This window comes from Sorex fumeus, unplaced genomic scaffold (genome assembly GCF_029834395.1).
Source record: "Sorex fumeus unplaced genomic scaffold, SorFum_2.1 ptg000067l, whole genome shotgun sequence".
Taxonomy (NCBI): Eukaryota; Metazoa; Chordata; class Mammalia; order Eulipotyphla; family Soricidae; genus Sorex; species Sorex fumeus.
Window position 1 is genome coordinate 3,135,057 of NW_026606124.1, and position 26,245 is coordinate 3,161,301.

Consider the following 26,245-nt stretch of genomic DNA (forward strand, 5'->3'; position numbering starts at 1 on the left):
TATATCACCACCAGCAACAAAAAATAAGCTTCGGGGAAAAAAAAACTCTTTCCAGATAGACTATATTTCATCCTAAAATGCACCAAGTCTGAGGCAAGCACCGATGACTTGGAAATGATCACAGCGTGAGTCCGGGCTGGACACACAGAACCATTGTTCCCACACTCCCTTCATAGCCCTCACGTGGGCATCCATCTGCTTTTATTATTTTTGAAGGGAGAGAGTAGCTTTGGGCTCCTGCTGGTGTTCATGGCTTACTCCTGGCTCTGTGCTCAGGGATCTCTCCTGGCGGTGCCCAGGGCATCATCTATGGTGCCAGGGATTGAAATGGGGTTGGCTGCATGCCCAGCAAATGCTTTCACTTCTTTCCCATCTTGTTGGTTCCGACTGTCTGTTTTTAAGTGTTGGTTCTGGGGAGGTTTGAGCCATGTGGAACTGGCTGATGGGAGAGGCTGGACTCATGATCCCAGAAATTTATAATTTAAGGAGAAAGAGGAGATGGAGGAGGAGGAGGAGGAGGATGAGGAGGAGGAGGAGGAGGAGGAAGAAAAGAGGAAAGAGGAGAGGGGGAATGAGTGAAGGAGAGCAGGAGGGAAGGAGATGAGAAGAAGGGGAGAGGGAGTACGGTGACTGAGGGTACCCCAGGGAGTCTCTTGGACAGACCCTACCCTCTCTCTGCCTTTCTTTTCTGCACAGGGACTTTTCAGCACCACGGACAGCTCCAGCATATAGGGCCCATTTGGACTATGGAGGGGAGGAGGAAGCAAATTATCCTCCCATTGTCCCTCCTCCCTACAGCTCCCCTAGATGCAGAGAGAGAGAGAGAGAGAGAGAGAGAGAGAGAGAGAGAGAGAGACCCTTGCCAAGGCCCCCCTGAGAGTGCGCCATATGGAACCATTGTTCAAAGAGGGGAGAAGCCACCAAGAGGCTGGCTGCCTCCAAGACAAGGGAAGGTGTCTGAGTCAGCACCTCTGGGATCCAGGGTTCCTGACCCGTATGCTCTGTGACCGTCCCTGGTCTCTCGGCCTCTCTGAACGTCAGGTTCCTGCTCATTCTTTAAAAAGGAAATCCCCACCCCTCTCCTCAAATGATTGTAAGGAGGGGAGTACTTTTTTTTTTTTAGAAAATTCTATGCAAATGGCCCTTGTGGCTGTCACTATTTTTCCTCCTCATTAACCATCTGCAGTTACATACACTCACCCAACCCTGAAGGGAAAACACACACATACACACACACACACACACACACGCACACACACACACACACACACAACTCAGCTGGGGGATTCCAGCATTTCCAGGCCAAGATGCAGCAATAACTGCAGAAGGCAGCCCCCAGGGGCAGCTCGACCTGGACCCGAGCCCCCAAACCTGGGTGGCATTGGCTGAGGCTAAACAAGGAGTGTGGGGTCCTGGGTGGCACCTCCCCCACTCTGCTCTGAGCTCTCTGTAATTGGGGCAATGGACAGCTCCTTCCCCTGACCTGTCTCCAGGCTATACACACGCTCCATCAGCTTCTCTCCTCCAGGTCCTGCGCCTCCCACCACTCCTTTGTGTGACCAACAAGCCTTTTCAACCGCCTGCCTGCTTTGGCCCTGACACTGGCCCCCGACTCCCCTTTGCTTTTCATTACCGCCTCCTCAAGTTACCTCCCACCCTTCCCCCCCTCCCCCCCCTCTTGGCCTGGCCCCCATCTCCCCCACCCCCTGCTGCTGACATCACCACAGCAACCGGTTCCAAGCAGGTTCCAACCAGTGTCCAGCTAGTCCAATCTGTAAGGAGGCGCCTGCCAATATCCCCGTGCCTGCCGCCTCCCCATCCCACCCTCCCGCCGCCCCCTCCTCCCTCAGTCCTGCTTCTCCTCCTGCCGCACAGAGGCCCTCAAGGCCACTGACTGACCTGCTCCTCTAGTTACGGGGGATACGTAGAACCCGGGCAGGATCCCAGCCTAGCCCTGCTCACCACCACCCCCTCCTCCCCTGCCATCACAGAGATGCGCGTGCGCGCGCGCACACACACACACACACACACACACACACACAGAGGCATACCTCACCCACAGAAGGTGCTCACACACCCCACCCTTACAGTAAGTCACACACAAGTAAGACACACCCACCATCGCTTGTATTCACAGACACGCTTATGGTCCATGCTGGAGCCAGCACGGGGCATCTCACAAGCGCACACGCTGAGGCACACATGGGCATCAATGTGAATCCCTGGCTGCAGGGCCCTCTTTCATCTTTTTCCGGTCCTCCCAAGCCCTAGCTTCCCCTTTCCCTGCAGAAACCGAATCCTCTGGCTTGTCCCAGAGTGTCTGATGTTCTGCCTCACGGCTGCTGCCCCAGACCCTGCTCCCTCTTGCTTGACTGCAGTTAATATTTACGAGGAGTCCAGTTATTCAGGTGAAGGCCCTAGGGGCTGGAACAGTAGTGCAGCGTGTAAGACACGTAGCTTGCACATGCTCAACCTGGGTTCGATTCCTGGCACCCCATAGGGTCCCCGGGAGGAGTGATCCCGGCCCAGCCAGGAGTGATCCATGAGCACAGAGTCAGAAGCCAGCCACGAGCACTGCCAGGTAGAGCCCCAAAATCAAAATATTTCTAGGGGAGCAGCCGGATGAGGCCTCCTGAGAAGGGCCAGCTGTAAGATTAGAGAGGAAATGGGGGGCTGGAGTGACAGCACAGTGGGGAGGGAGGACATTTGCCTTGCACGCGACTGGCCCGGGTTCGATTCCCAGCATTCCATATGGTCCCCCAAGCACTGTAGCACTGTCCTCCCACTGTTCATCGATTTGCTCGAGCAGGCCCAGGAACATCTCCATTGTGAGACTTGTTGTTACTGTGCTTGGCATATCGAATACGTTACAGGTAGCTTGCCAGGCTCTGCCGTGTGGGCGAGATACTCTCAGTAGCCTACCTGCTGTTCTACCGCTCAAGCCCCGCCCCCCGCCCCCCACCCCCTTCCCCCAGCACTACCAGGAGTAATCCCTGAGTGCGGAGCCAGGAGTAATCCCTGAGCATCGCCAGATATGACCCAAAAAGAAAAAAAAAAGATTAGAGGAAATGAAGAGGCACTGTGGGTACCTGCAGGTCTGGGGTGACAATGCCCAATCCCAGTACCCAGGTCAGCCTGGCATCAGCTGGGCACACTCCCGAGCTCCAGACAGGCCCCCAGTGTGCCCACGTGTGTGGGGGCACAGAAGCCTTAAGTTATCTGTGGAGCTGGAATCTGCCCACATCCAGGGCCTGGAAAGGCATCCAGGGGCCAGAAGAGGGTTGAGTGGGCAGCAGCCCCTGGCCAGTGTGTGGAGGAGCCACTCAGGGAGCAGGGTAAATGGGAGAATGTGCCAGACTGGGCTCTCGCTGGCCGCAGCTGCTCAAGTGGCTTGCGCCGTCTCCCCTCAGCCAGAGTGCTCGGTTCCTTCTCAGGCTGGCCGTGAGCGAGCGTGAGGGCATGAGAGGATGCTGCAAGGGGCTGTTTTTGTGGGAGATGGCAATAAGTATGAAAATAATGACAACAGGCATAAAAAAAGATCGGATCCTATTATCTGGGAAATTCATTTATGTGGAGCAACTTATTTTCTGAGCAGACCGGGGAGATGAGGCATGACAGTATTATGAGGTGTTATTTTTTTTTTCCTGGAAGCACACCAGGAGGGGTCCAGGTGGCCTCCAGCTGAGCTGAGAGGAGGGGGCTCTCCTTGCCACCCTGGTCCGGCCCCGCCCCCCGCCTACTCGCCTCACCTTCGTCCACTGTGTCCCGGGCCTGGAGGTCCACATTCAGGGTTTGCTCCCAGATGGGGCTAGTGGTGGGTTCTGGGGTCACTCCAGTGACAACCTTGGTTTTTGGCTTCTTGGCTTCCTCGGAACTGGTCTTCCTGGAGAGATAGGGGGGGCCGGCTGAGTCTGAGGAAGGACGTTGGTGAAGAGGTTCCTCTTCCTGACACTATGGTCATGGTGCTTCTGCCTCTCCTGATGGGGCCAGCAGGAGGCCGTGGCCACTACTGCTGTGGCCTTTATGTGGAGCCAAGGACCGCATAGGGGGTGGGGGGAAGCCCAGAGCAGACAGTGGGGGTCAGACACCTGCCTGCCAGGGTAGGGTCCCCCAGCTGGCGCCCATGTGCCTACACATCCCATCTCTGCCTTCTTCTCTACACCTGTCTGCGGGATGAAGTCTAGAGTAAGGGCACCCTGGGCTGGGCACTCTCTTCTGACCTTTATTTTCTCTGAACTTCTGAACCAGAGTCCCCAGGCTCAGCCCAGGCCCCTGCCCTATCGGATCTGCTCTCCTCAGCAGAGCAGGCTGCTACTCTCAAACAGGCTGGGCGGGGCACCCCACATGCAGCGCAGGGTCTGGCTGTGCCAGGTGAGGAGGGAGTTTAAGCCTTCTGCAGGCTGGGGGACCCCGTGGTGTCTGGGTCAGTGTCCCTGAGATTCTGAGCCATCAAGCACCCAGCCAGAGTTCACCCAAGATTCATCCTTCTTTCTTCCCTCCTACCCTCCCTTCCTCCCTTCTTCCCTTTTCTCTCTCTCCTTCCTTCCATTCTTCTTTCCTTCCTTCTCTCCTTCCTCCCTCCCTCCCTCCCTTCCTTCCATCCTTCTTTTGTTCCTTTCCACTCTCCTCCCCTCCCTCCTGATGTAGGCAGGTAGATAGAGAAAGGCCCTGGACAATGAAGCAGGCCAGCAAAAGTTCTGGAAAGAAAATTCCAAGTCTGATCCACTTTGTGGATACGGATAAGACCTTGAGCAGTGGACCTTGAGGAGATTGGACCCTCCCCATGATGGAAACTCCTCGAATTCCCTTGGACCTCTCCCTCAATCTGATTAACTTTTGTGATTCAGCCCAAAGAAGACTATCACCACTCCCAGTCTCCCTGGTAACCTCCTTAGCAAGGAACTTTTACCTGGGAAGAAGCCCTACGTGGGAGCAGGTCGGAGAAACCCTATAACAGCCACTTTGAACAAAGGAAGGGCGTGCATATGCTGCCCGAGCCCACGTGCTGCTTGTGCCCACATGGCCTAGCACATGGTGCCTGAGCACATATGTCTCCCGCATCTCCCCTCTTGAGATGTGTACTTTCATGCTTTCGTGTCTAATGCTAGGATGTGTGTAGGGGCTCTCTCTCCATCCTTGGAGAAGCCTGTGTTCTCTCTCTCTCTCTCTCTCTCTCTCTCTCTCTCTCTCTCTCCCACTCTCTCCCCCTCCACACCTTAAAAACCCTCCAAATAAAATCCATTTATTTCACTGCTTGTTTTCATTTTTCATTTCATTTCATCATCCTGTTATTCGTCGATTGCCTCGAGCAGGCCCCAGTAACGTCTCTTTCATCCTAGCCCTGAGATTATATTCAAGGCTCTTTAGGAGAATGAGACCCATCATTGTTACTGGTATTTGGCATATTTGGTACGCCACGGGGAGTTTGCCAGACTCTGCCCTGTGGGCAGGCTACATTTGATAGCCTGCAAGTTTGTCCAAAGTAGGAATGAGATAATAAGATGTCATAAAAAGATGTCCTGATAAGATGTCGCGCGGCCGCAAATGCGGCCGCACGGTTCCGGGAGCTGGATTTTATAGTCTCTGAGTCTTGGCCGTTGATGGGATTACACAGTGCCAGGGGGCCAGGTGGTGGGTGTGACCCCCACCTACTGGAATTTGGAGGATCTGGGTGAAAGATGCTCAACTCCAATCCGAGTAGGCTTGGAGATCTCGGCCCCGGAACCCACGTGGCTTTGTCCCTCTGCCAGTACCTTCATGTGTGGTCTCAGCATGGTGGTGGCTGGTCCTGGAGGTCTTCCGCTGCCGGAGCCCTGGTCGGGGCGGGGAGGAAAGCTCAACCCGCTCCCTTCAAAGGGGCCCCGGCGAGGAACAGTCAGGCGCAGGGGCAGAAGACTGCACTGCAGTGCAGTGCAGTGCAGTCACTGCTTGTCTACTCCTGAAATTCCTTTCTGCGAGGCGAGACAAGAGCCCAGTAACCTGGGTCCCGGGTGGCAGAGGCAGTTGGGGAGAAAGTGACCATCTTTCTTCTCCCCAGTTCACGTAAGTCACCCATGGGGCCCACCGACATCACTCCCTCCCTTCCTCCCCTCCTCCATTGCTTCCTTCCTTCCTCCCTTCCCTCCTTCCCTCTCTCCCTTCCTTCCTCCTTTCTATCCTTCCCTCCTCTCTCTGTGAAACAGACATCATGATGTGGGCATAAATAAACTGAATGAATATGTAACGAAACTGCCATATTAAGTACCACAGAAGTGTTCATCATCATAGTTTTAATAGCTTCTGGCCTGGGGTTTCCCTATTGTGACCCCAACTCTGGGTCTATAGCTGGAAGTCCCAGGAAGGATGTAGGGCTCAGGGCCTTGGATGGCTCAGTAGCAAGGATGCCCATCTGGGAAAGCTGAGACCCTGAGTTCCACCCCTGGCACTGCCCACATGCCAGCATGCCATGTCCGCACACAGCAGCCCGGTATGTGACCGGGGGTCATTGCAAGAGCAGAGAGGGAAGGAATGGGGCTGAGAGACAGAACAGGGGTGAAGGTGCTGGCCTTGCATGGTGCCGAGCCTGGTTCAAATCCCTGATGTGCCAAATCCCTGATGCACCGTTGGATCTCCCAGCACTGCCGGAAGTGATTCCTGAGCACAGAGCTCAGAGCGAGCCCTGAACACTGCCAGGTTTAGAAAAAAAAAAAGAGGAAACAAAAAGTGAAAGAAGTGAAAGGAATAGGGAAAGAGAAAAGGAAAAGAAAAGGAAAAGGAAAAGAAAAGAGAAAGAAAAAGAAAAGGAAAAGAGTTTGTGGGCTGTGGAACACAGAAGTGGGTTTGAGCCGGAAGTGGCCTCCTGACCAGATCTTGCCTCTCCAGAAGCAGCTCCTCCTTCAGAGTGCAGAATAATTACCAGCAAGGAATCTGGAGGCCCTGAGGAGGAGGGCCCCTAGGAGGGCCGCTGACCGGGGGACACCACCTGAGCCCCACTCCTCCCACTCTGTGCTCCAACTTTCCTCCTCACCACCAGAGTTCTCTGGGCTCCCTTCAGCCTGGGGCCACCACTCTCCTCTGTCCATTCCCGTGCTCCCTCCTCCAGAGCTGTGCTCCACAGAGGACCAGGAGGACAGCAGCACAATGCAGGCAGGAGGGGGAGTGCCCCGGAGGGATGAAGGAAGAGGAATGCTCATCAGCCAGGGCGGGAAGCTATGCTCCCAGAGGAACCCAGAGTATGACATGAGACTGATCTTAGCACCAGAGTTGAGGGGTTCCTCAAGCCTCCCCTTCTCTCCCGGGCTTTCCACCCTCCAATCTTCTCTGGACCCTCCCTCCTGCTCTCCACAAGTTCCTGGGCACCCTGGTTGTGGCAGGTGGGCAAGTCTGGCTTAGCTGGGGCAGAGAAAGGGTTAAGCCGGACTAGGCCTTCCTCCAGCATGAGGTACTCTGGGCTAGGTGACCTGGAGAGGAAATAAGTGCAAGAGGCCCCAGGGGAGGGGAGGCTTTTAGCAGGAGGGAGGTTGGCAGGGTAATGGCTTTCCTGGCACAGGGGACCCTCTGGGCTATTCTAGAAACTGGGGGGGGGGGCCTCCCCAGGGCAGGATACAGACAGACCAGCTTCTCCCTGCCCCACCCCACTCTGGGTCCCCAGCTAGGCAAGCGGAAGCTGAGTTTTAGGGCTCCCCCCAACCATAGGCCCCATGGATCCTGGTGGGAGGACTGGGGCAGGCTGCAAGATGGGTACCCCCTTCCCTCCCTCCCTGGAGGGACAGTGTGTGGGGGGGCTGCCTACTGTTTAGGGGCTCAGAGTTAGTTCACAAGGGGGCAGCCCCAGCAGGGTGGAACTGGGGTTCCCTTTAGATGCCCAACAGCCAACCTGGCCCCTTAACCTGGCCCGCTCCCCCCCCCCCACATATGGAAGGGATCAGTGTGTGAGCACCCCGCCTCCCCCCATCAGGCAGCCCCCTAGGATGGGGTGGGAGGAGAGGCCAGCACAGAACAGATGGGAGAAGGGAGGAGGGGAGGGGGAGGAGGGATGAGGCAGAGGGAGGAGGGAGGAGGGGGAGGGAGGAGGGGGAGGGGAGGACAAAGGGAGGAGGGAGGAGGGGGTAGGGAGAGGAAGGGGAGGGGAAGGGAGGAAGAGAGGGAAGGGGTGGGAGGAAACTTGTCTCTTTTCCTGGGACTGGGCTAGGGTGTGGGAGGAAGGGGCGGAGTGAGGGCAGCACAGGGCACAGGAGAAACAGGCAGGAGCCCCCCACCCCCACCCCCCCTCCTCTGAAAGACCCCAGAGGCACAGCTCTCAGATGGCACCTATAATGTGCTGTCCCTCTCCACCCAGGTCGCTTCCCCCGCACCAAGCCTGTTCTGTGAAGATGTGAGTGCACACATGTGCGCACATACACACACACACACACACACACACACACACATGTACACGCATGTGGGCGTGGACAGGGCTGTCCTGAGAGGTCTCTGTGTGCACACTGCACCCCATCTCTGCTCCCACCCCGTCAGTCTGCCAGCCCTCATGATGCTTCTGAGAGCTTCAAGCTCCCTTCCCCTGCCCCCTGCCCCCTGTCCCCTGACTGCCTACGGTCCAGGTGGACCCCTCCTCAGAGCCTCAGAGCATGCACATACTCAAGGCCTGTGCTCAGTGCTCTGTGTTCCATGCTCTGTGCTCTAAGCTCTGTGCTCCATGCCATGGAGGTCCAGGACAGGGGCTGTCCAGCTTGTCCCAGGCCGGCCAATCTCAGGGTAGCACAGGGGGTCAGGGAAAGGTCTGCTCTAGTTATCAGGGTGTTGTGAGGGCAAGGCCTGATCCTGAAAGACCAGGACGTGCTCTCAGAAGGCCTGTGGGAAGAAGCAATGGGTAGATGACGAGGATGGAGGATGGCAGATGGGTAAGGTGGCAGATGGGTGAGGATGGCATGTGGGATGACTGGTCATGTGACCTTTGGCCAGGTCCCGGCAACCCTGACACATGCTCACCTGGGAAGCAGGGAGGGAGAGAGGCTACACCAGGGTCCCTGTGGTTGTGGGTCTATGTGTTTGTGTGTGTGTGCGTGCGTGCGTGTGTGTGTGTGTGTGTGTGTGTGTGTGTGTGTGTGTGTGTGTGCACGGGCATAGCACCATCTCATTCTGAAATCAAGGCTGTTCCTGCCGTCACTGTCCATGCTGGCCTCTGGGCTGGGGAGCACCAAGTTTGATCCCCAGCACCCCACATGGTCCCCAACCCCTCCAGGAGTGTCCCTGAACACAGAGCCAAGAGTAAGCTCTGAGAATCATCGGGTGCAAAAACAAACAATGGCTGCCCCCGCCTGTTCCAAGGAGCTGAGACTGAGGCAAGAAGCTTCCGGCCTGAAGCTGCTTCTCTTCCCCTCTCTGCTGACCCTCCACGCTCACCCCCTCCCCAGTGCAGCCAAGCCCTGTGCGTGGGTTCTAAGACCTCCCCGCCTTTACAGCCTGCACAGGCCTGTTACTCCTGCAAAGGATGGGCTCCCGCCCTGGTTTCATTTCTTAATTGGACTCTAATGAACCAGCACTAATGACACTCCAGGTGGGCTGCTTGGAAGAAGGAACCACCACTGCTGGGCCTCTCGGGGAGCCAGCAGGACTCCAGACAAGGCCAGTGGGTGGGTGGGTGGGGGCTTGCTGCTCCGGGTGGACGAGACAGGGACCCTGGGGTAGTGACCTCTAAGGTCGTCTACCCGCCAGGTTCCCTGCCCTTCAGGGTCTGGCTCCCAGTGGCCCCTGGGGACACTACAGCCCAGTGTCTGTTGACAAGCAGGAGTCAAGTCAGTCCAGTCACCCTGAAACCCCAAGCCCCTGGGAGGGGAATTTCTGTTTTCCCTACGAAACATTTTTCTCAGTGGAGCAGAACATGGGGGCAGGACCTCTGGCCCCTGAGGTCTCCCCTTGAGGCCTCCCAGGGGGCAGTTTGGGAGAGGACCTGGTTATCAGCTCTGCCAGGCAAGTGCTCTCCAATGGAGCATCCCGGGCTCCAGGAATCATCTTCCTCAGGGGCAGGGGCAGCCTGGTGGCCAAGGCATGGAAGGACAGTCCCCTTGCCAGGTGCAGCAGACCTAGGGAGCTGCCCTGCTGCTGTCCCGGACCCTTCTCCTTGGTGGCTCCCATTAGGAACTTGGCGCAGGGGAGAGTGAGAGTGAGAGTGGTGTCAGCCTCACAAGGAGTACCTGGATCCCAGACTCCTGGCCCCCGCTCCTGAGTCCTGTGGGCACCACAGGCCAGCTTCTTTCAGGCAGCCCCTCTCCCTGGGGCTCCTGACACTTGGCGGGGCCTGGAGCCAGCTTGCTGAATTAACTGTCTGAGGTAGAGCAGGAGTCAGGGTTTGGCACGTGGGCTTTTTGGTTTTTTATTTTGGCGCCATCCCCCGACGATGCTCAGGGGTTACTCCTGGCTCTGCACTCAGGTATCGCTCCCAGCAGTCCTTGGGGGACCAGGTGGGCTGCCAGGAATTGAACACAGGTCGGCCACATGCAAGGAAAACTCTCTCCCCGCTGTACTATCACTCCAGTGTTTGTTGAAGCAAGGAAGGAATGACAGAGCCCGGAAGAGCGTGCAGAGACAGAGCCAGCCCCACCCGGCCACAGGGACCCAGCCTGCCAGGCCCTGCCTCACTGCCTCAGCGCCTCTGGAACGTTCTGAAGCAGCTTGTGTCAGGGCCAGGAGGCAGCTTGTCTCAGGTCCCAAGTTCTAGGCCAAGAGCCTGTCCTCGGAATCCTGCATGCAGAGCCCAGCAGTGGGGACTGGACTCTTTGGGGCCCAGTGACCCGGAAACTGAGAGAGGCCTGATGCTGGCCTCCCGGCTGCCCCGGGCCTGGTTCTCTCAGCATACTTGCTCGCTGCCCCTGCCGCAGTGGCCAGGGCCCCGCTACCTCATGCCTCCAGGGCTCCCAGCACCCCAGCATTGCTGCACCGTGCAGGGCACTGGCCCTCCGGCCGTGCCAGACCAGCAGGGGGCAGAAGAGGGCAGCTCCACCTGCTCCCCCTCTTTCCCCTGCCCCATACTTTGGAGTGGGAGCAGGAATGGGGGGTCACAGACCACTTCTGCTATGGTCCAAGCCCACAGGCTCTGGAGCAGGCCTGGGCAGGCGGTCCTGAGGCCGAGACTCCCAGCACCCGGAGCTTAGAGTCATGTACACGTGCTGCTTCCCCACTGGACACCTGCCTTGGGGCCTCCTGCAGGAGCACTCGGTGAACCCAAGGGCCAAGGCAGGGGGCACCCCCTGGTCAGGTGGGTCCCTGGGTCTAGAGCCAAGGAGGGAGCCTGATGCCTTGAGGATGGAGCTGAGGACCCTGGGGGTGGGGCACTCCCGGGAGAGCAGAGCTCCAGGGCAAGGCTGAGGGTTGCCAGAGGGTCCAGGGATGGACCCCATGGTGCAGTGCTCTGGAGGTGAAGGCCAGGCTGGGGTCCAGCCAGAATGGGGGTAGGACAGATGCAGGGAGGTCAGGGAGCAGGAGGACGGCGCAGGTCAGCCGCGAGAGGCCCAGAGAGCTCACTGCTCGGGGGCTGACGTGCACTGCAAACAGGTGATTCCACACCTAAGTGTGGACGCACAGTGTCTTGGAAGATCCAGGCTGCAGGCTGCAGGTACCGAGGGCCAGTGGATGGGGGCTATGCTGGCCCCCGAGGAGCCCCGGAATATTCTGTGTGACTGTGTCACAAACCAGCCCTGGGGAAGCTTTTCTGTGTATGTGTATGAGTGTGGGTGGGACTGTGTGGAATTTGCGTGTGTCTCCGAGTGTGATGGTGTGTGACTATACTGTCACTGTGTGTAATTGTGCATGTTGTATGACTGTGTATGGCTGTGGCTGTGTTGTGACCGTGAGTAGGCATGTATGTCTATTGTGACTATGATTGTGACTGTGATTATGACATTACATGTCTGTGTTGTATGGCTGTGGTTGTGGCTATGTTGTGTGACTGCACATGACTGTGCATGTGTGACTGTGTGTTGGCTGTATGTGATTGTGTGTTATGTGACTGTGACTTTGTGTTTATTGTTTGGTTACGATTGTGGCTGTGTTGCATGACTGCATGACTATGCATGTGTGACTATGTGTGTATGGCTGTTGTGTGTGGTTGTGGTTCTGTTGTGTGACTGTGATTTTGCATGTCTGTGTTGCTTGGCTGTGATTGTGGCTATGTTGTGTGACTGTGTGACTATGTATGTGAGTATGTGTGTATGACTGTGTTGTGTGTCTGATTTTGCATATCTGTGTGTTGTGTGTGGTTGTGTTTGTTGTATGACTGTGACTGTCACTATGTGTCTATGTTGTTTGGCTGTGATTGTGGCTATGTTGCGTGACTGTGTATGACTATGCATGTGTGTCTATGTGTGTAGTATGGCTGTGATTGTGACTTTGAGTGTCTGTGTTGTGTGGCTGTGGTTGTGGCTATTGTATGACTGTGCGTGACTATGTGTGTTTGACTATGTGGTGTGTGTGTTGTGTGACTGTGACTCTGTGTGTCTGACTGTGCATGGTTGTGGCTCTGTTATGTGGCTGTGTGTATGGTAACTTGTGAGATGGTGTGACTTGTGTGTTTGTCTATGACTCTGCATGTGTGTGCGTTGCATGCAGGGAAACAGGATGACAGCCCCGGGGAGCACCCAGGGCAGGACCACTAAGCTGAGCCCCCGCCCCGCGCGCTCCATTTAGTCTGATGTGAAACCCGGGGCCAGACCAGGGCAGAGGGAGCAGACAGGCTGGAGCGAGGGCCAGGCTTGGCCCGGGTTTGGGAGGGATGAGGAACCCGGCCAGCAGGCTGGTCCCTGCCGGGCGCCAAGCTGACCAGCTGTCTGTGCGTGCCACGGCGAGGCTGCAGGAAGGCCGCCTGCCTGTGCCCTGTGACCTCGCCCCTCCTGCCCGCCCTGCCCTCTTGGACGGCTTCTTGGGGCTCTGCGTCCTGGGCAGAACTTGTGCTTCGGGCATCTGAGTCAGAGTCTCAGGCATGAGAGACCTCAGGGGCCCTGGGCTGCGGGGATGGAGAAACATCTGGAAAGAATCTTTGTCCTCATCCTGCCTGGGGGTCTCGCTGGGGCCAGCCCTCGGAGCCACGGACACCAGCTGTGTTTATAGCGCTGGGAAACAAGACGTTCTCACTCCACAAGAATTTGGAGGCTCTGAGCCTCGAGGGAGATTCGCTTGAAGCAGGTGTGGGTTCAGGACTGTGGGGAGCAGTAGGCTGCAGCATCGTGGGGGAGACATGATTCCCTTCCACATGTCCCCCCTTTAGCGGGGGTCCCTACAGGAAGGGGAGGAGCCTTGGTCTCTGCCAGGAGCCAGATGTGGAGTCATGTGACCCCCTCAGGCCTTGGCCCTTGGTGTCTTCCGTGTCCCCGTGCAGCCTGTCCCCAGGGCTCGAGTTCAGCCAGAGTGCAGGGAGGAGCAAGCCAGCATCCGTCTAGGCAGGACTGTGAGCCTCCCCGGCTCCCCCATTCCCGTCCCGTGCCATATCACTGCCACCACCCCCGTGTCAGTGCTTGGCTTGGGGTTTTGAGGGGACTATATCTGGTGCCAGGGATTGAACCTGGGTCTGCTGAGTGCAAGGCAAGCGCCCTACCCACTGTACTATCTTTCCAGCCCAGACACTGTTATTTTGTGAGTCCAACCCTCTTCAAAGCTGGGTCCAGCCGATCCGTGGCCAGCTGGACCACTGCGCACTGCTGGATCATCTCTGGGAGTCGCGCTTGGACCCTGGTGCCACCCAGAGGGGCCACTGCTCTGTGAGGACCAAGGCCATGAGGGAGGTGGAAGGAGCTTTCGGATTAGGGAATCCTGGATCCAACTGGGGTCTTCTGTAAGGCAGAGGCTTTGGGGAAGTGACAGAAACGCTCTGAGTCTGGGTAATGTCTTCTGGAGAATGGCATGCTTTACCTGTTCACTGGTGATGAAATTCTAACACACACACACACACACACACACACACACACACACACATACACACACACACCCCCTTTGTGGTAAGCATTTGATAATATAATCTCAGAACTTCTCTTACTGATCATTTTCGGAGCCTTCACCTGCCCACTGTGCGCCCGGGCTCTGTCTATGCCAGGTCAGGCTCGGTGCGTGATCAAGGTTGGTCACAAACTGGAGCCAGAGCTCTCGGGTTTATTCAAGGAAACCACAGCTCCCAGGGTTGGCCAGTTAGGACAGCAGGGTAGGCCCTTGCCTTGAATGCAGCACCCCTGGGTTCAATGTCCCGCATTTCATATGGTCTCCTGAGCACTGCTGTGCTATGAATCTCAGTGAGATAGAGACAGAGAGATGGGGGAGGGAGGGAAGGAAGGAAGGAAGGAAGGAAGGAAGGAAGGAAGGAAGGAAGGAAAAAAGGAAGGAAGGAAGGAAGGAAGGAAGGAGGGGAGGGAGGGATGAATGAAGGAGAGAAAGAAAGAAAGAAAGAGAGAGAAGGGGGAGGGAGGGAGGAGGGAGGGAGGAAGAAGGAAGGAAGGAAGGGAGGGAGGCAGGGAGGGAAGGAGGAAGGGAGGGAGGGAGGAGGGGAGAAAGAGGGAGGGAGGGAGCGAGGAAGGAAGGAAGGAAGGAAGGAAGGAAAGGAGGGAGGAATGGAGGGAGGGAGGGAGGGAGAGAGGGAAAGAGGGAGAGAGGGAGTAAGGAAAAAAAGGGAGGGATGGAGGAGGACAACCACAGCGCCTCCTAGTATGAGCAGCTGAGCCAGCTGCACCCCAGGTGCCCAGAGGAGCACCCTGACCCTACCCCCAACCAGCTCAGTCCTTTGCTCATTATCTCTGGGCAGCAGGTGGTCAGGAAGCAGCTGCCAGCTGGCGGTCAGGCCACCCAGCCTTTGGCCAATGGTCAAGACCACCAGCTGTGTCCTCCCTGTTTTCTTCCCCACACCCTGACCACTGAGGCGGCCCCACCTGTTGGGGTCACAGGTGTCCTGCTCCCTGCTGGGCTCTGACTGGCACGTCTCCCGGTGCCAGGTTGGGAGGCTGGTGCTCAGGCTCCAGTGCCTTGACCCAGATCACTCTGTGGAAACCCTGGGCCTGGCATGAGGTTGGCAGCACAGGGCATGGCTATATCTTGGGTAGGAAGAAGAGAGAGGCTGCCAAGCTGGAGCTCTTGGTGCCTCAACAGAAACTCTTCCCAGGCTGGGGCCCCGAGCACCCCAGCACAGAGACCAGCCCAGGGGCTGGCCAGACTGGTCTTCCTCAACCCATTCTGGCTCCCCCCCCCAAAGATTATGGATTTCTCCTGTTCTGTCCCAGAGACACCCCCCTGTGTCCTGCTTTGGACCCATAGACACCCCCCCCCCCCACACACACACACCTGGTTTGACTCTCTGCAGTCCTTGGAAGGAGATTCTTAGGGGAGGAATTCATGTCCCAGGAGATAAAATAACTTTCCCAAAGTCACAGAGCAAACTAGAGTCAGTCAAACTCGTTCCTGCATCACTCAGTCATCCCTGGAGGGGGCCACATCCTGCAGTGCTCAGGGCTTACTCCTGGCTCTGAGCTCAGGAATCATGCCTGATAGGATTTGCGGGACCCTGTGGGGCGCCTGAGTTGGTCACATGCAAGGTGAACACTTTTCCTGCTGAACTATCTCTCCGGCCCCAACAATTCCTTGTTGACAGTTTCCTCCGTCTTTGGGAACTGAGTATAGACTAGAGACTGAAGCCAACCCGGTGGTGTTCAGACCGCAGAGCACTGTGGTTAGGGAGATGCCCGAGAGGAGTCAGCCGCCGCTGCTCTGTGCTCAGCTCAGAGAGGGCATGAAACAGTCATGGCAGCAGAGCTGGAACAGCAGGGCCCCGGGGAAGCATGCAGTAGCCTGGGCTGGGGCAGCTTTCTAGGGGACCTGATGGGTAACAGAGCCAGGTGACAGAGTTGAGTGGAAGGGACAAAGTCTGTGCAGAGAAGGGAGAGACCAGGCGAGGCTGGGGGGATTGGCCAAGACGCGCCCCCTCCCCGGGATTCCCTGGGAGCCCCCAGAAACCAACCGAAGGCTCCAGGAGCTAGTCCCTGCCATAGTGTGGTGGAGGCTGTTGGCACCGGGCCAGGTGCTACCATCTGCTTTTGACAGGGATGCGGGGGGGGGGGGGACAGAGTGGGTGAAACAGAAAAGCACCAGAGCTAAGGTGGTGGCGTTGTGGCGAGTGACAGTCAGATGGGAGAGGGAGGCACGGCTGTCAGCTGCACAGGGACTGGAGGGGCTGACCTCAGATGGGACTGAGATCACATGGAGAGAGGAGACCCAGGGGTTGACGTGCAGGGCAGAGGGAGACAGAGGGAAAAAAAGAAGCAAGAGAATGAGGGGAGAAAATGCTTCCACCAGGACGGGCAAGTGGGGTAACATCCCTGAGAGATGGCACAGAATGAGAGTGCACGGAGACGGGACAATCGCAAACGGGCCCGGTGACTCCAGAGAAAGAGATTTCAGTGGGGACATAGGATCGGGTTGGGAGCAGGTTGAGGGCTCCGAGCGGAGACTCCCCCCGAACTGGTCTGACCTAACACTCCTCTTTCAGAAAACAAACAAAAAACCATGCAGGTCCCCCCTTCCCTGCCCTGGAAATCTGCTTGCTTTGAATGTGCCCTTGGCCCTAACTGCACCTAGTTCCTCCTATCCCCTGAATGGTGCCAGCAGGCCCCACTTCTGAGGGGAAAGATCATGGTGGGGTGACAAAGAGGAGAAGTAACCAGAGACCAAGCTGGAGGCACAGCGGGGAGGGAGACAAAAACCAGTTTGTTTGGTTTTTGGGTGACACCAGGCAATGCTAAGGGCTAACTCCCGGCTCTGAGCTCAGGGATCACTCCTGGAGGTGCTTGGGGAATCATATATGATGCCAGGGTCTGCCACGCGCCAGGCAAACACCCTACCTGCTTGTCCTGTCGCTCCAGCCCCTATACTCAGCTGTGTTGAGTGGGGGTGGGGGTGGCATGTGGTACCGCGGATGGAACTGGAACCTTGTGCAGACAAGACATGTGCTTGGGCCCTTTGCACTGTCTCCCCTGGCTGAGAGAACTTTGGAAAGTGTGTGAAGCCACTGAACAGACCTCTCCTCACTCCGGTGCTAGGGATAGGACCCCGGTCTCATGCCAGCACGTTCCCGCTGAGTCACATCCCGGCACCAAATATAGCTTTCTGAGGCTGGCACTCAACGCCTGACACGTGTGAGGCATGTGCCCCACGGCTGGGCCACATCCTGGTCCCAATTTAACATACATTTTAAACACTGAAATATTCACTGTGAGGAAAAGGCAAGCCCGAGTATAGCTTTTTCCGCCCCGCGTGTGCTGTGTTCCTGTGAGTTGCCAATCAGGCAGGCTGCGGACATCAGATTTTTTTTTTCCAGGCTTCAGGGCTCTGCAGGGCAGGGGGTGCTCACACTGAGAGCCCCCTTCAGGCCCCACCAGCTGGGCTGTCAGTCCCAGAAACCCACCCTCCTGCCTTCATTTGCATCTCGTTAGCTGGGCCGAGCTGGTGGCTGAGCTCGGTAGCCCCGGAGCCAGCCAGGAACTGAGGCTGCAGGCTGGCCCTGGCCCCCTCCCAGGCCTGGAGATGGGTGCAGCCTCAAGTTCCCCCACCCCCCTCGGCTGGGCTCCCCTGCGGCACGTTCCTATGGCAACCGGGTGAGGGTGAGGGTCTTGGTTCAGGCAGAAGAGCCTGCTGTTCCCCCCTGCCGCCGCCCAGGCGGGGTTGGTGATAGGCAGCGCCTCCATCTCCTGAGATGATCGGTGATAATTGGTTTATGGAAATAGCTGAGGGGAGAAGCCGCTCCCCGTGAGGAAGCAGCCTCCCCGCCAAGACCGCTCTCCACCACCTGTCCATCCTCGCCTGGAAATGGAGCTGTGTGGGGGGGGCGGGAGGTGCCAAAGCAGGGGCTCTTTCCCACCAGCCAGGGTTTCACCTGTTGGCCTCCAGTGTGCTGACTGTCCCCCAGTGTCCACTGGGGTGGGGGGAGGCTCAGTCTATCCTTGGTTCTGTGCTCAGGCCTCTATGTCAGATGTCTGTTGGGGGAGTGGCAGAGAAGATCTGGAATTCACCCAGCCAGATAAAGGGAGCCTCAGTTTGGGCGACAAAAAGCAGCACTTAACTTTACGGACATAGAGCTCATCTGTCCAGTGGGGCCCAGGATCAGGAGAGCTCAACCCTGATGGCTTCCTGGAGGCGGTGGCGGCAGGGACATGATTCAGCTGGTGCTGGGGTGAGGACTGTGTCCTCCTCAGAAGGAAGAGCCTGGTATGCAGGCCCTGGTAGACTGTAATGAGGGCTCCTAGGGGTGCAGGAGGAGAGCGGAGGGCAGCAGGGCTGGGCTGGCGGCTCCCAGGCTCTGGGGGAGGGAAAGGCTGGCAGGATCCTCAAAGGAGTGTGTCCCTGGCTCACTGGCCCCAGGGACCCCAGGAAGTGCAGCTGCAATGAAGTCACATATAAGGAGCCCCCACCCTGGCCAGTCCCCGCTGCTGTCCCTCCACCCATCCCAGTCCAGCCACTACTCACAAGGCCACGAAGGGGCTGGGCACAGCGCCATTCTTGCAGAGGGGGAGGCCGGTGGCCCCATGCAGCGTCACCGTGACGGTCTCCCCGTTCGACGGGGACAGGTGGCCAGGAGCGTCTTGGTTTGGGGACACCCTCAGGGTCTCAGGGGCCTGGGGAAGAATCAGGACTGAGTGCTCTCTTCCGGGGTGCTCACCTCCCCCTAGTGCTCCCCGTGAACCTGGCCCCTCAGGGTCTTCCTCCCATGCCCAGTCTGAGATGACGGGGACACTCTCCTTTAACACGGTCTCCCTCTGCCCTCGGCCCTTACCCCCAGACCCTCTCACATCCCGGCCGCCTTCTGAAACAGGCTCTGGGCCTTTGACACCCAGGTTGCCTCCAAGTCTGGCCTCCTGCAGCTCTGCGGCGAGTCCCCAGTGCCACCTGAGGCCTGGGTCCTGCCACCTCAGTGGACGCAGCACTCCCATGTTCATAGAGCCCATCCCTAGCGTGGGTCATTCCTGAGGCCTTCACAGAGGTGAGTGAGGGCCTCAGCTGTCGTAGGCTGACGCCCCAGCACACTCACTCGTAGCTACTGACTTCCTGACCCAGAGCACTGTGAAAGCTGCCAATCCAGACCAGGGCATTCAGGGAAGGCCACTAGGAAGAGGCGGCCTGAGGGCTGGGAGAGGCCTGGGTGGAGCCCAGAGCAGAAGCCAGAAAGCATGTCACAGGGGTGAGGTCCTCTAGGCCAGAGGCTAGTGTTGGCAGCAGAGCCAGGGAGGATGGAGAGAGGCGTGGATGGCGACTGTGGCTGGGGTGTCTGGGCTTCCCTCTGCTGCCTCCCACGCGGCCCAGCCCTGAGCCCACAGCGCACAGTGCCTCCTCGGGAAGGCCTCGGGGAGGTGGGCCTGGGGCAGTGCAGGATTGTGGGAGGCTGGGAAGCCCAGCAGTCAGAGTCCATTCTAGGACAGGACCTCATGGGGAGGTGTGTGTGTGTGTGTGTGTGTGTGTGTGTGTGCGTATGTATGTGTGTATATGAGTATGTGTGTGTGAATACGAGAGTATATGTGAGAGTGAGTGTGTCTGTGTGTATGTACAAGTGTGTCTAATGTGTATGTATGAATGTGTATAGGTGTGTGTATGTGTGTAGGTGCATGCGTGAGTATGTGTGTAAGGGGGTATGTGTGTATGTCTGGATATGTATGAGTATATGTGTGAATATGTGTATATGTGCTAGTGTTTGTATGAGCATGAGTGCGTGTGTATATGTGTGTGTGAATGCATGTGTTTTGTGTGTGTGAGTATGTATGTGTGAGTGTGTGTGTATATGTGTACTGGGAGGTTCCTTGGAGGGGGAAGGTTCCATGAGATCATAAGAATGCATCCTCCCTCACAGAGGAGGACTGAGGCCCACAGAAGATGCTCAGGGATCACTCCTGGCAGTGCTCGGGGGACCCTATAGGAATTGAACCCAGGTCAGCTGTCTGCAAGGCTGTGACCTTCTTCCCTATACTATCTCTCCAGCTTCTCTCCTCCTTCTCAAAGAACAATTCTTTCTAATTCTGAGTCTGATCACTTTTATTACTCAGTGTTTCCATTCATTCCTCTAACCAACACAGAGACCATCTGGAGCCACTGCTCTGTCACCTGCCTAACAGCGGAGTAGGTGAGAACATGCCCACCCCGTCCCCTCCCAGAGCTGCCAGCCCCAGGGGACACCCCCCAGCTTCTCTGACTGAGGGTCCCCCTCCCGCACGAACAGGGCCCATCACCATCTGCAGAAGTGTTGAGTGCCCCTCCCCCACGACTGTCAGGCTCCGAAGGAAACTGTCATTGGAAGGGGAAAGGGGGAGCGACATTCCCAGTCTCTTCTCATCATACCCCTGCATCCTGGGGCCCAGAGCCCGCTTCAGCCCTGCTCTGCCCTCAGCCCTGCTGTGCCTCAGCCCTGCTGTGCCCTCAGCCCTCTGTAGGGATCTCTGAATTCAGTCCTCAGGAATTGACCCAAGGTTCCTGCCATGAAAGAGGCCAGGAGGGTGACCAATGTCTCTCTCACCCCAAATCCCAGGATGGCTGCCCCAAGTCCCTTGCTGCTGCCAGGGCTTGTCACGGGTCCCTGGCGCCCCAGAAGGGAGGACCTCACGGTGTGAGGTTCACTCCAAGGCCTGCCCATCTGGGACAGACTTCTTGGAAATAATCCGTGGTGGGGGATTGTTGGCAAGAACCAAGAACCATTCCTGCTGCCTCTCTGGGCAGGAGGCCAGCTGCCAGGCGGAGCCTCCTGGTGAGGCTGCCGGCATGTGCCTGCTGCTTGGGGGGCCGGGGCCAAGTGGAAGGCCTGGGGTGGGGGTAGGGGGCCTCCGGCCCTTTCCTACCAGGTGGAGAGACCACACAGACTCCTGGAGCCTGCCACTGGGTGCCCTTCCCCCAACACACACGCAGCGGAGAACATAAAGGTAAAGGTAAAGGCCCTCCCGTTGATCGTCGATTTGCTTGAGCGGGCCCAGTAACGTCTCCATTGGAGACTTTGTTGTTACTGTGTCTGGCATATTGGATACTCTCGGTAGCTTGCCGGGCTCTCCGAGAGGGGCGGAGGAATCGAACTCGGGTCGGCCATGTTGGCCGCTTGTAAGGCGAACGCCCTACCGCTGTGCTATCACTCCAGCCCATATCAAGGAATAAATAGAAAATGCTGGGGTGGTGTAAAATACAGCAGGTAGGGCACTTGCCTTGTACACAGATGACCCGGATTCAATCCCCACATCCCATATGGTCCCCTGGGCTCCATCAGGAATGATCACGGAGGACAAAGCCAGGGGTAAGCCCTGAGCACTGCTGGGCGTGGCCCAAAACCAAACAAACAAAAAAAAGAGAAAATGCATATGCTGGGCTACATATGGCAGCAACTATGGGTGCTGGCAACCACTTCTTCTTCCTGCCCTCAATCCTAAGTGATGTCCCCGTGTCCTGTGTGCTTGGTGTTAAACAGGGTCCAGTTACAGTAGGGGGTGAGCAAGGCTTGGCAGCAGACCCCTGAAAGGGTTCTTCAGGGCTGCTGCACAGACCCTGGAGATGGAGGATGAGTGTGATCATGTACAAGGGACAGACTATCATCCTCTGAGTCATCAAACACCGACACCAGCCAGAATGGCCTTGAGACAGAACTCCCTGCTCTGCCCACGACCTTGAACTTTTTTTTTGGGGGGAGCGTCATACCTGGCGATGCACAGGGGTTACTCCTGGCTCATGCACTCAGGAATTACTCCTGGGGGTGCTTGGGGGACCATACGGGATGCGGGGAATCCAAGCCGGGTCAGCCGCATGCAGGGCAAACACCCTACCCGCTGTGCTAACACTCCAGCCCCGACCTTGAACTTCTGACTCACTGTCCTAGCCAGTCTGCTAGAACTCCCAGCCCCAACCTGAGAAATAAGATGGTTTGGCAGGTGGGGGAAGCATGAGTTCATTGTCTTCGCTGGTCACTCTTCAATCAGCTCTTGTTTCTATCAGCCTCATCCTAGATATTGGCCTTCAGGAGGTGGGCATCCAAACTTGAGTGTGGTCACAGAAAGACAGGAGCCATAAAAGTATGCAAGAAGCTGGCCTGAGCTAATAAATGGAGTTTGATCCCACAGGAAAGTCTATGCCACCTGTAAAAACATTTCCCAGGGAGATGGGAGGTGATCCAAAGAGCACGTGTTTGGCATGTGGGAGGCCTGGGTTTGATCCCCAACACTGCATGGTTCTTTGAGTACTACCGAGGACAACCTGCAGGCACTTAGCCCACTGGGTTCCCCCCCCACACGTAAGTCAGTGAACTGTCTCCCAAAGCGATGAGTCAAGTGAAAGAAATCTGGATCCTTGTCGGGATGCCCAGGCATTCCTTCCTCCTCGAGGACCCCCAAATCCAGTATGGGTTGGTCGATGGGAACGAGCTTTAGGAGCTGAATGGTAGCTGGGTAGGCCAGACCATTTTGGCCTGACCATCAGCGGGCAGCTTGCAGTCAGATGAGCAGTCAAAGGTGTGTGTTGAGAGAGCAGGGAGGAAATACGGAGTGAGACACCAAGTACACATATCAGAGTGGGGTGCAGGCATTCGACCTGGCGGTGTTACCCAAAGGGGACCCTCAGCTGGCAGGGAATGGGAGTGTCTGGGGCTAGCCCCAGCCCCCAAGGCAGACAGAGATTCCCGTCCCCTACAACTCCTTCCTGTCCCATCCTGTCCCCTCTATCAGGCACCTATTCTGTGGGGGATCCACCCGGGGTTCGAGCAGACCAGCCCTGCTCTGCACTCGTGTGCCAGGGCAGGAGGTCAGCCCACTGGGGGGAGGGACACAGTGCCAGTGTGTGGCCTGGGAATGACCCTGAGGGTCTGGGGGTATTAGGGGCAGGGCCAAGGATTTAGTACAGGGGTCAGGGCACATGCCTTGCAATGCACCAGGACCTGGGTTGATCCCCAGCACCAAGTGGCACTCTGGGGGTGACCCTGGTGGCCCAGCTGCACTGCGGCCTTGGCCTCTCATGCTCCTGGTACCCAGAGACCCTCACAGCACTGAACACTGCTTGAGAACCCCCCAGTCCCGGAGAAAAGATCTTAGAAGAGGCAGTTCAGTGGGCAGCCTAAGCCCCGGGACCCAAACAGGAAACTTTTCTAGGCCTGGAGGGCAGTGCTGGCCCCCATCCCTGCAATCTTTCTCTGGGCGGCAGGAAGATGCAGAGAGACCAGGTAAGGCGGTCAGTGCTGCTAATATCATTGAACATGTCTTTCAGAGACCACCCAAACCAACAGGCTGAGTACAGGGATCAGAACCAACACCCTCAATGCCCGCAGCCTCCTCTCAGACCCAGACAGGACTTGAAACCCTAAGGAACTGTGGCGACCGCCTCCTGGAGCCCCTCCTCCAGCTGTGATAACAGCGACTCAGAGAAACCTCTCTGCAGATGCCATTTAGAAACAAACCAGGGGTTGGAGCAATAGTATAGCAGGTAGGGTGTTTGCCTTGCATGCAGCCAACCCAGGTTCAATCCCCGTCATCCCATAAGGTCCCCTGAACACCGCCAGGAGTGATTTCTGAGTGCAGAGCCAGGAGTAACCCCTGAGCACTGCTAGGTATGACCCCAAAACAAAAAAACAAAAGAGAAGCGAACCAAATGTTGATGGTTTTTCTCTTTCTTTCTGCAGTGCTGGGTTTTGAAAACCTAGAGCCTTAGTCCTGCAAAGCAAGTGCTCAGCCTGGGGGTCACCTCCCCAGCCCCCAGACAGGCGCTTTAGGGAGGGAAGAGTCCAGGTGGGCCAGTTCTCACCCTGTGTCTCACCTGGCTCTTGTTCTGCCCCTTCCTTTCCATGACAGGAGCACTTGGCCGTGCTTAAAAATCTCGGGGATCAGATCTGCTATTGGTGGGTGACCAGCACCAATTCTGCCTGGACAGCTAATGGTGCCTTGGAGCCTTGAGGTGGCACACACAGATGGTCAGTGAGGCTCCAGAAGGGCCATTCACGGGGGGAAAGGATGCACAGCTGGGAGCAGGGGCTGGGCACTTTCTCAGCAATGGGACATCATAAGTGAGGAGGTGACATGAGGGCTCTGGCCATGGCCAGCTGGGCTGGGTCAGCAGCCAGGAATGGGCTGCTGGCACCCTCAGAACGTTAAGCTAGGACTGGCCCTGTCTCTGCCCGGACCTGGACAAGCAGAGCTTTCCCATACCCGGGTCACCGGGGCAACACTGTGTGACGTCACAGGGCAGGAACCACAGTGACCCTTGTGGGCTGTAGTGGCAGGTGGGTGGGTGGAATTAGAAGCTTCTCTGCCTATTCCTGGGGCTGTCTCCAGACCGGTCACGCTCTTTAGTGTTCACCAGTCTTGTCCTTGGCCCCAAAGAGCCCATTAAAGGCATTGTGAGGCCCCTGGTGTGGCCAGCTTCATGCTGGTCGCCCTAAAGCAAATGGTCCAGACTCTGCTTTAAAGACAGCAAGTAGGGGCTGGAGCGATAGTACAATGGGTAGGGCATTTGCCTTGCACGCGACCGACCTGAGTTTGATCCCCGGCATCCCATAGGGTCCCCCAAGCACAGGGAGTAATTCCTGAGTACAGAGCCAGGAGTAGCCCCTGAGCATCGCTGGTGTGACCCAAAAAAGCCAAAAGAAAAAAAAGAACATTATATACCTAAAACCCAATCATAAATGACTTTGTAACTTTGTAATTCAAAGTGATTCCACTGGGAAAAAAAAAGACAATAAAAATTTTTAAAAAGTTAAAAAAAACAAAGAAACCAAGTGGGCGCTCAGCACTCTTCCTGCTGGGAAAACCCAGCCAGCTCAGCTCATCGGGGATGGTCATTTGTCAGGGGCTTGATGATAATCCCAACACGACACAGGGCCCGGGAGGTAGCACAGGGCTGAAGGTGGTGAATCCTGGTTCAAATCCCTGGCACCACATACTATTCTTCAGCATTACCAGGGGTGATCTCTGAGCACAGAGCCAGGAGAAGACCCCAAGCACTGCTGGGTGTGGCCCAAATCTAATCCCCCTGTCCTGCCCCCCCAAATCAAGTCAAAACTTTCCTCTTGGAGGACAGGTGGGGGTGATGCTAGATCATCAGATTCCCCTCTGCCAGCAAACATTCCCCTTCCAGACCCCTGAGTTCAAACCCTAAGGAATTGCCCCCTCCCCCACCCCCCTCCCAGGACACGAACCTTCACAGCACAGAGGCAAAATGCCTGCTTTGCTCATGGGAGGCTGCAGGTTGGATTCCTGGCACTGGCCCCCCTGTGCTGAGCCTGGTGCGGGTGGCACTGCCACTTGGGATGCGTTCTCCAGAGCACAAGCACTGCGGCTAAAGAGGGTCTAGCCTCCCCGCCCCCAAGAACTCCAGAGAGCGAGAGCGTGTGAGAGCACAGCCACCCCACAAGCCCAGACCACCACAACAGGAAAAGGAAGGGGAACCATAACTTGGAGGGGCCATGTACTCTGTCTGCCTGGGGTCTTCTCTGCCATTCCTGTGTCAGGGATGACGTCAGAAACTGTGTCTGATTCTTACAGAAAGAGCCACGCTTTATTATTCTACTTTAATTTAATAAAATTTTTTTTTTGGTTTTGGGTCACACCCAGCTGTGCTCACTCAGGGCTTATTCCTGGCTCTGTGCCCAGGGATCACTCCTGGTGGGGCTCGAGGGGACCATTTGGGATACTGAGGATGGAACCTAGGTTAGATGCATGCAAGACAAGTGCCTTATTCACTGTACCATTGCTTCAGCCCTAGAAAAAAACCCAAACTTTGGACCAGACTGTTCAGTTGCAGAGCCTACATCTGTCTTTCCCCACAGCCCCTCTGGCTCCTTGTAGGGAGTCTGGGGCTGTGGGAGAAGGTTGGGAACATCCCCCTTCCCATCCAGGGCCCCCAGTTCTGCCCTATCCCTGCCCCTGGGCGGAGCCCGTAGCCTCCAGGGGCTGCTATTCCCAGACACTGCTTCTGCAGGCCTGTGGGGGCCTGGGACCCTCAGTTCCCCCTGTCCCTTTGAGATTCCCCACTCAGTCCCCTCCTGCCCGCCTCTGCAGAGAGCAGAGCCCCCGGCCCTAATCTCATTTGAGGCCATGAAATCACATTTGCAGCGTATTAATGCAGCGTGGCGCGGGGCCGGCGGCCTGTCTCCTGCAGGAGAGGAACCTGGGAGCAACTTCGGGCGGGGAGGCGCCTCCGATCGCCTGCCGACAGAAAGCAATTATGTTTTCAGAGGTGGATTAAAATAATATGCAGGCCTGCCCCCACCCCCACGTGAGCCCCACTGGGCCTCAGTGCCATG

At 56.9% G+C, this 26,245-nt stretch overlaps 1 protein-coding gene across 1 annotated transcript in view; it reads right to left on the reverse strand.

The window, feature by feature from the left end:
• CCDC33 (coiled-coil domain containing 33) overlaps window positions 1–26,245 on the reverse strand; it is a 94,191-nt gene that overhangs the window by 57,635 nt on the left and 10,311 nt on the right. Inside the window, exons 3-4 of the mRNA XM_056128733.1 lie at window positions 18,466–18,580; window positions 3,750–3,883 (exon numbers count right to left, since the gene is read on the reverse strand). Of these exons, the coding sequence (XP_055984708.1) occupies window positions 3,750–3,883; window positions 18,466–18,580 (249 nt within the window). The remainder of the gene's footprint in view (window positions 1–3,749; window positions 3,884–18,465; window positions 18,581–26,245) is intronic.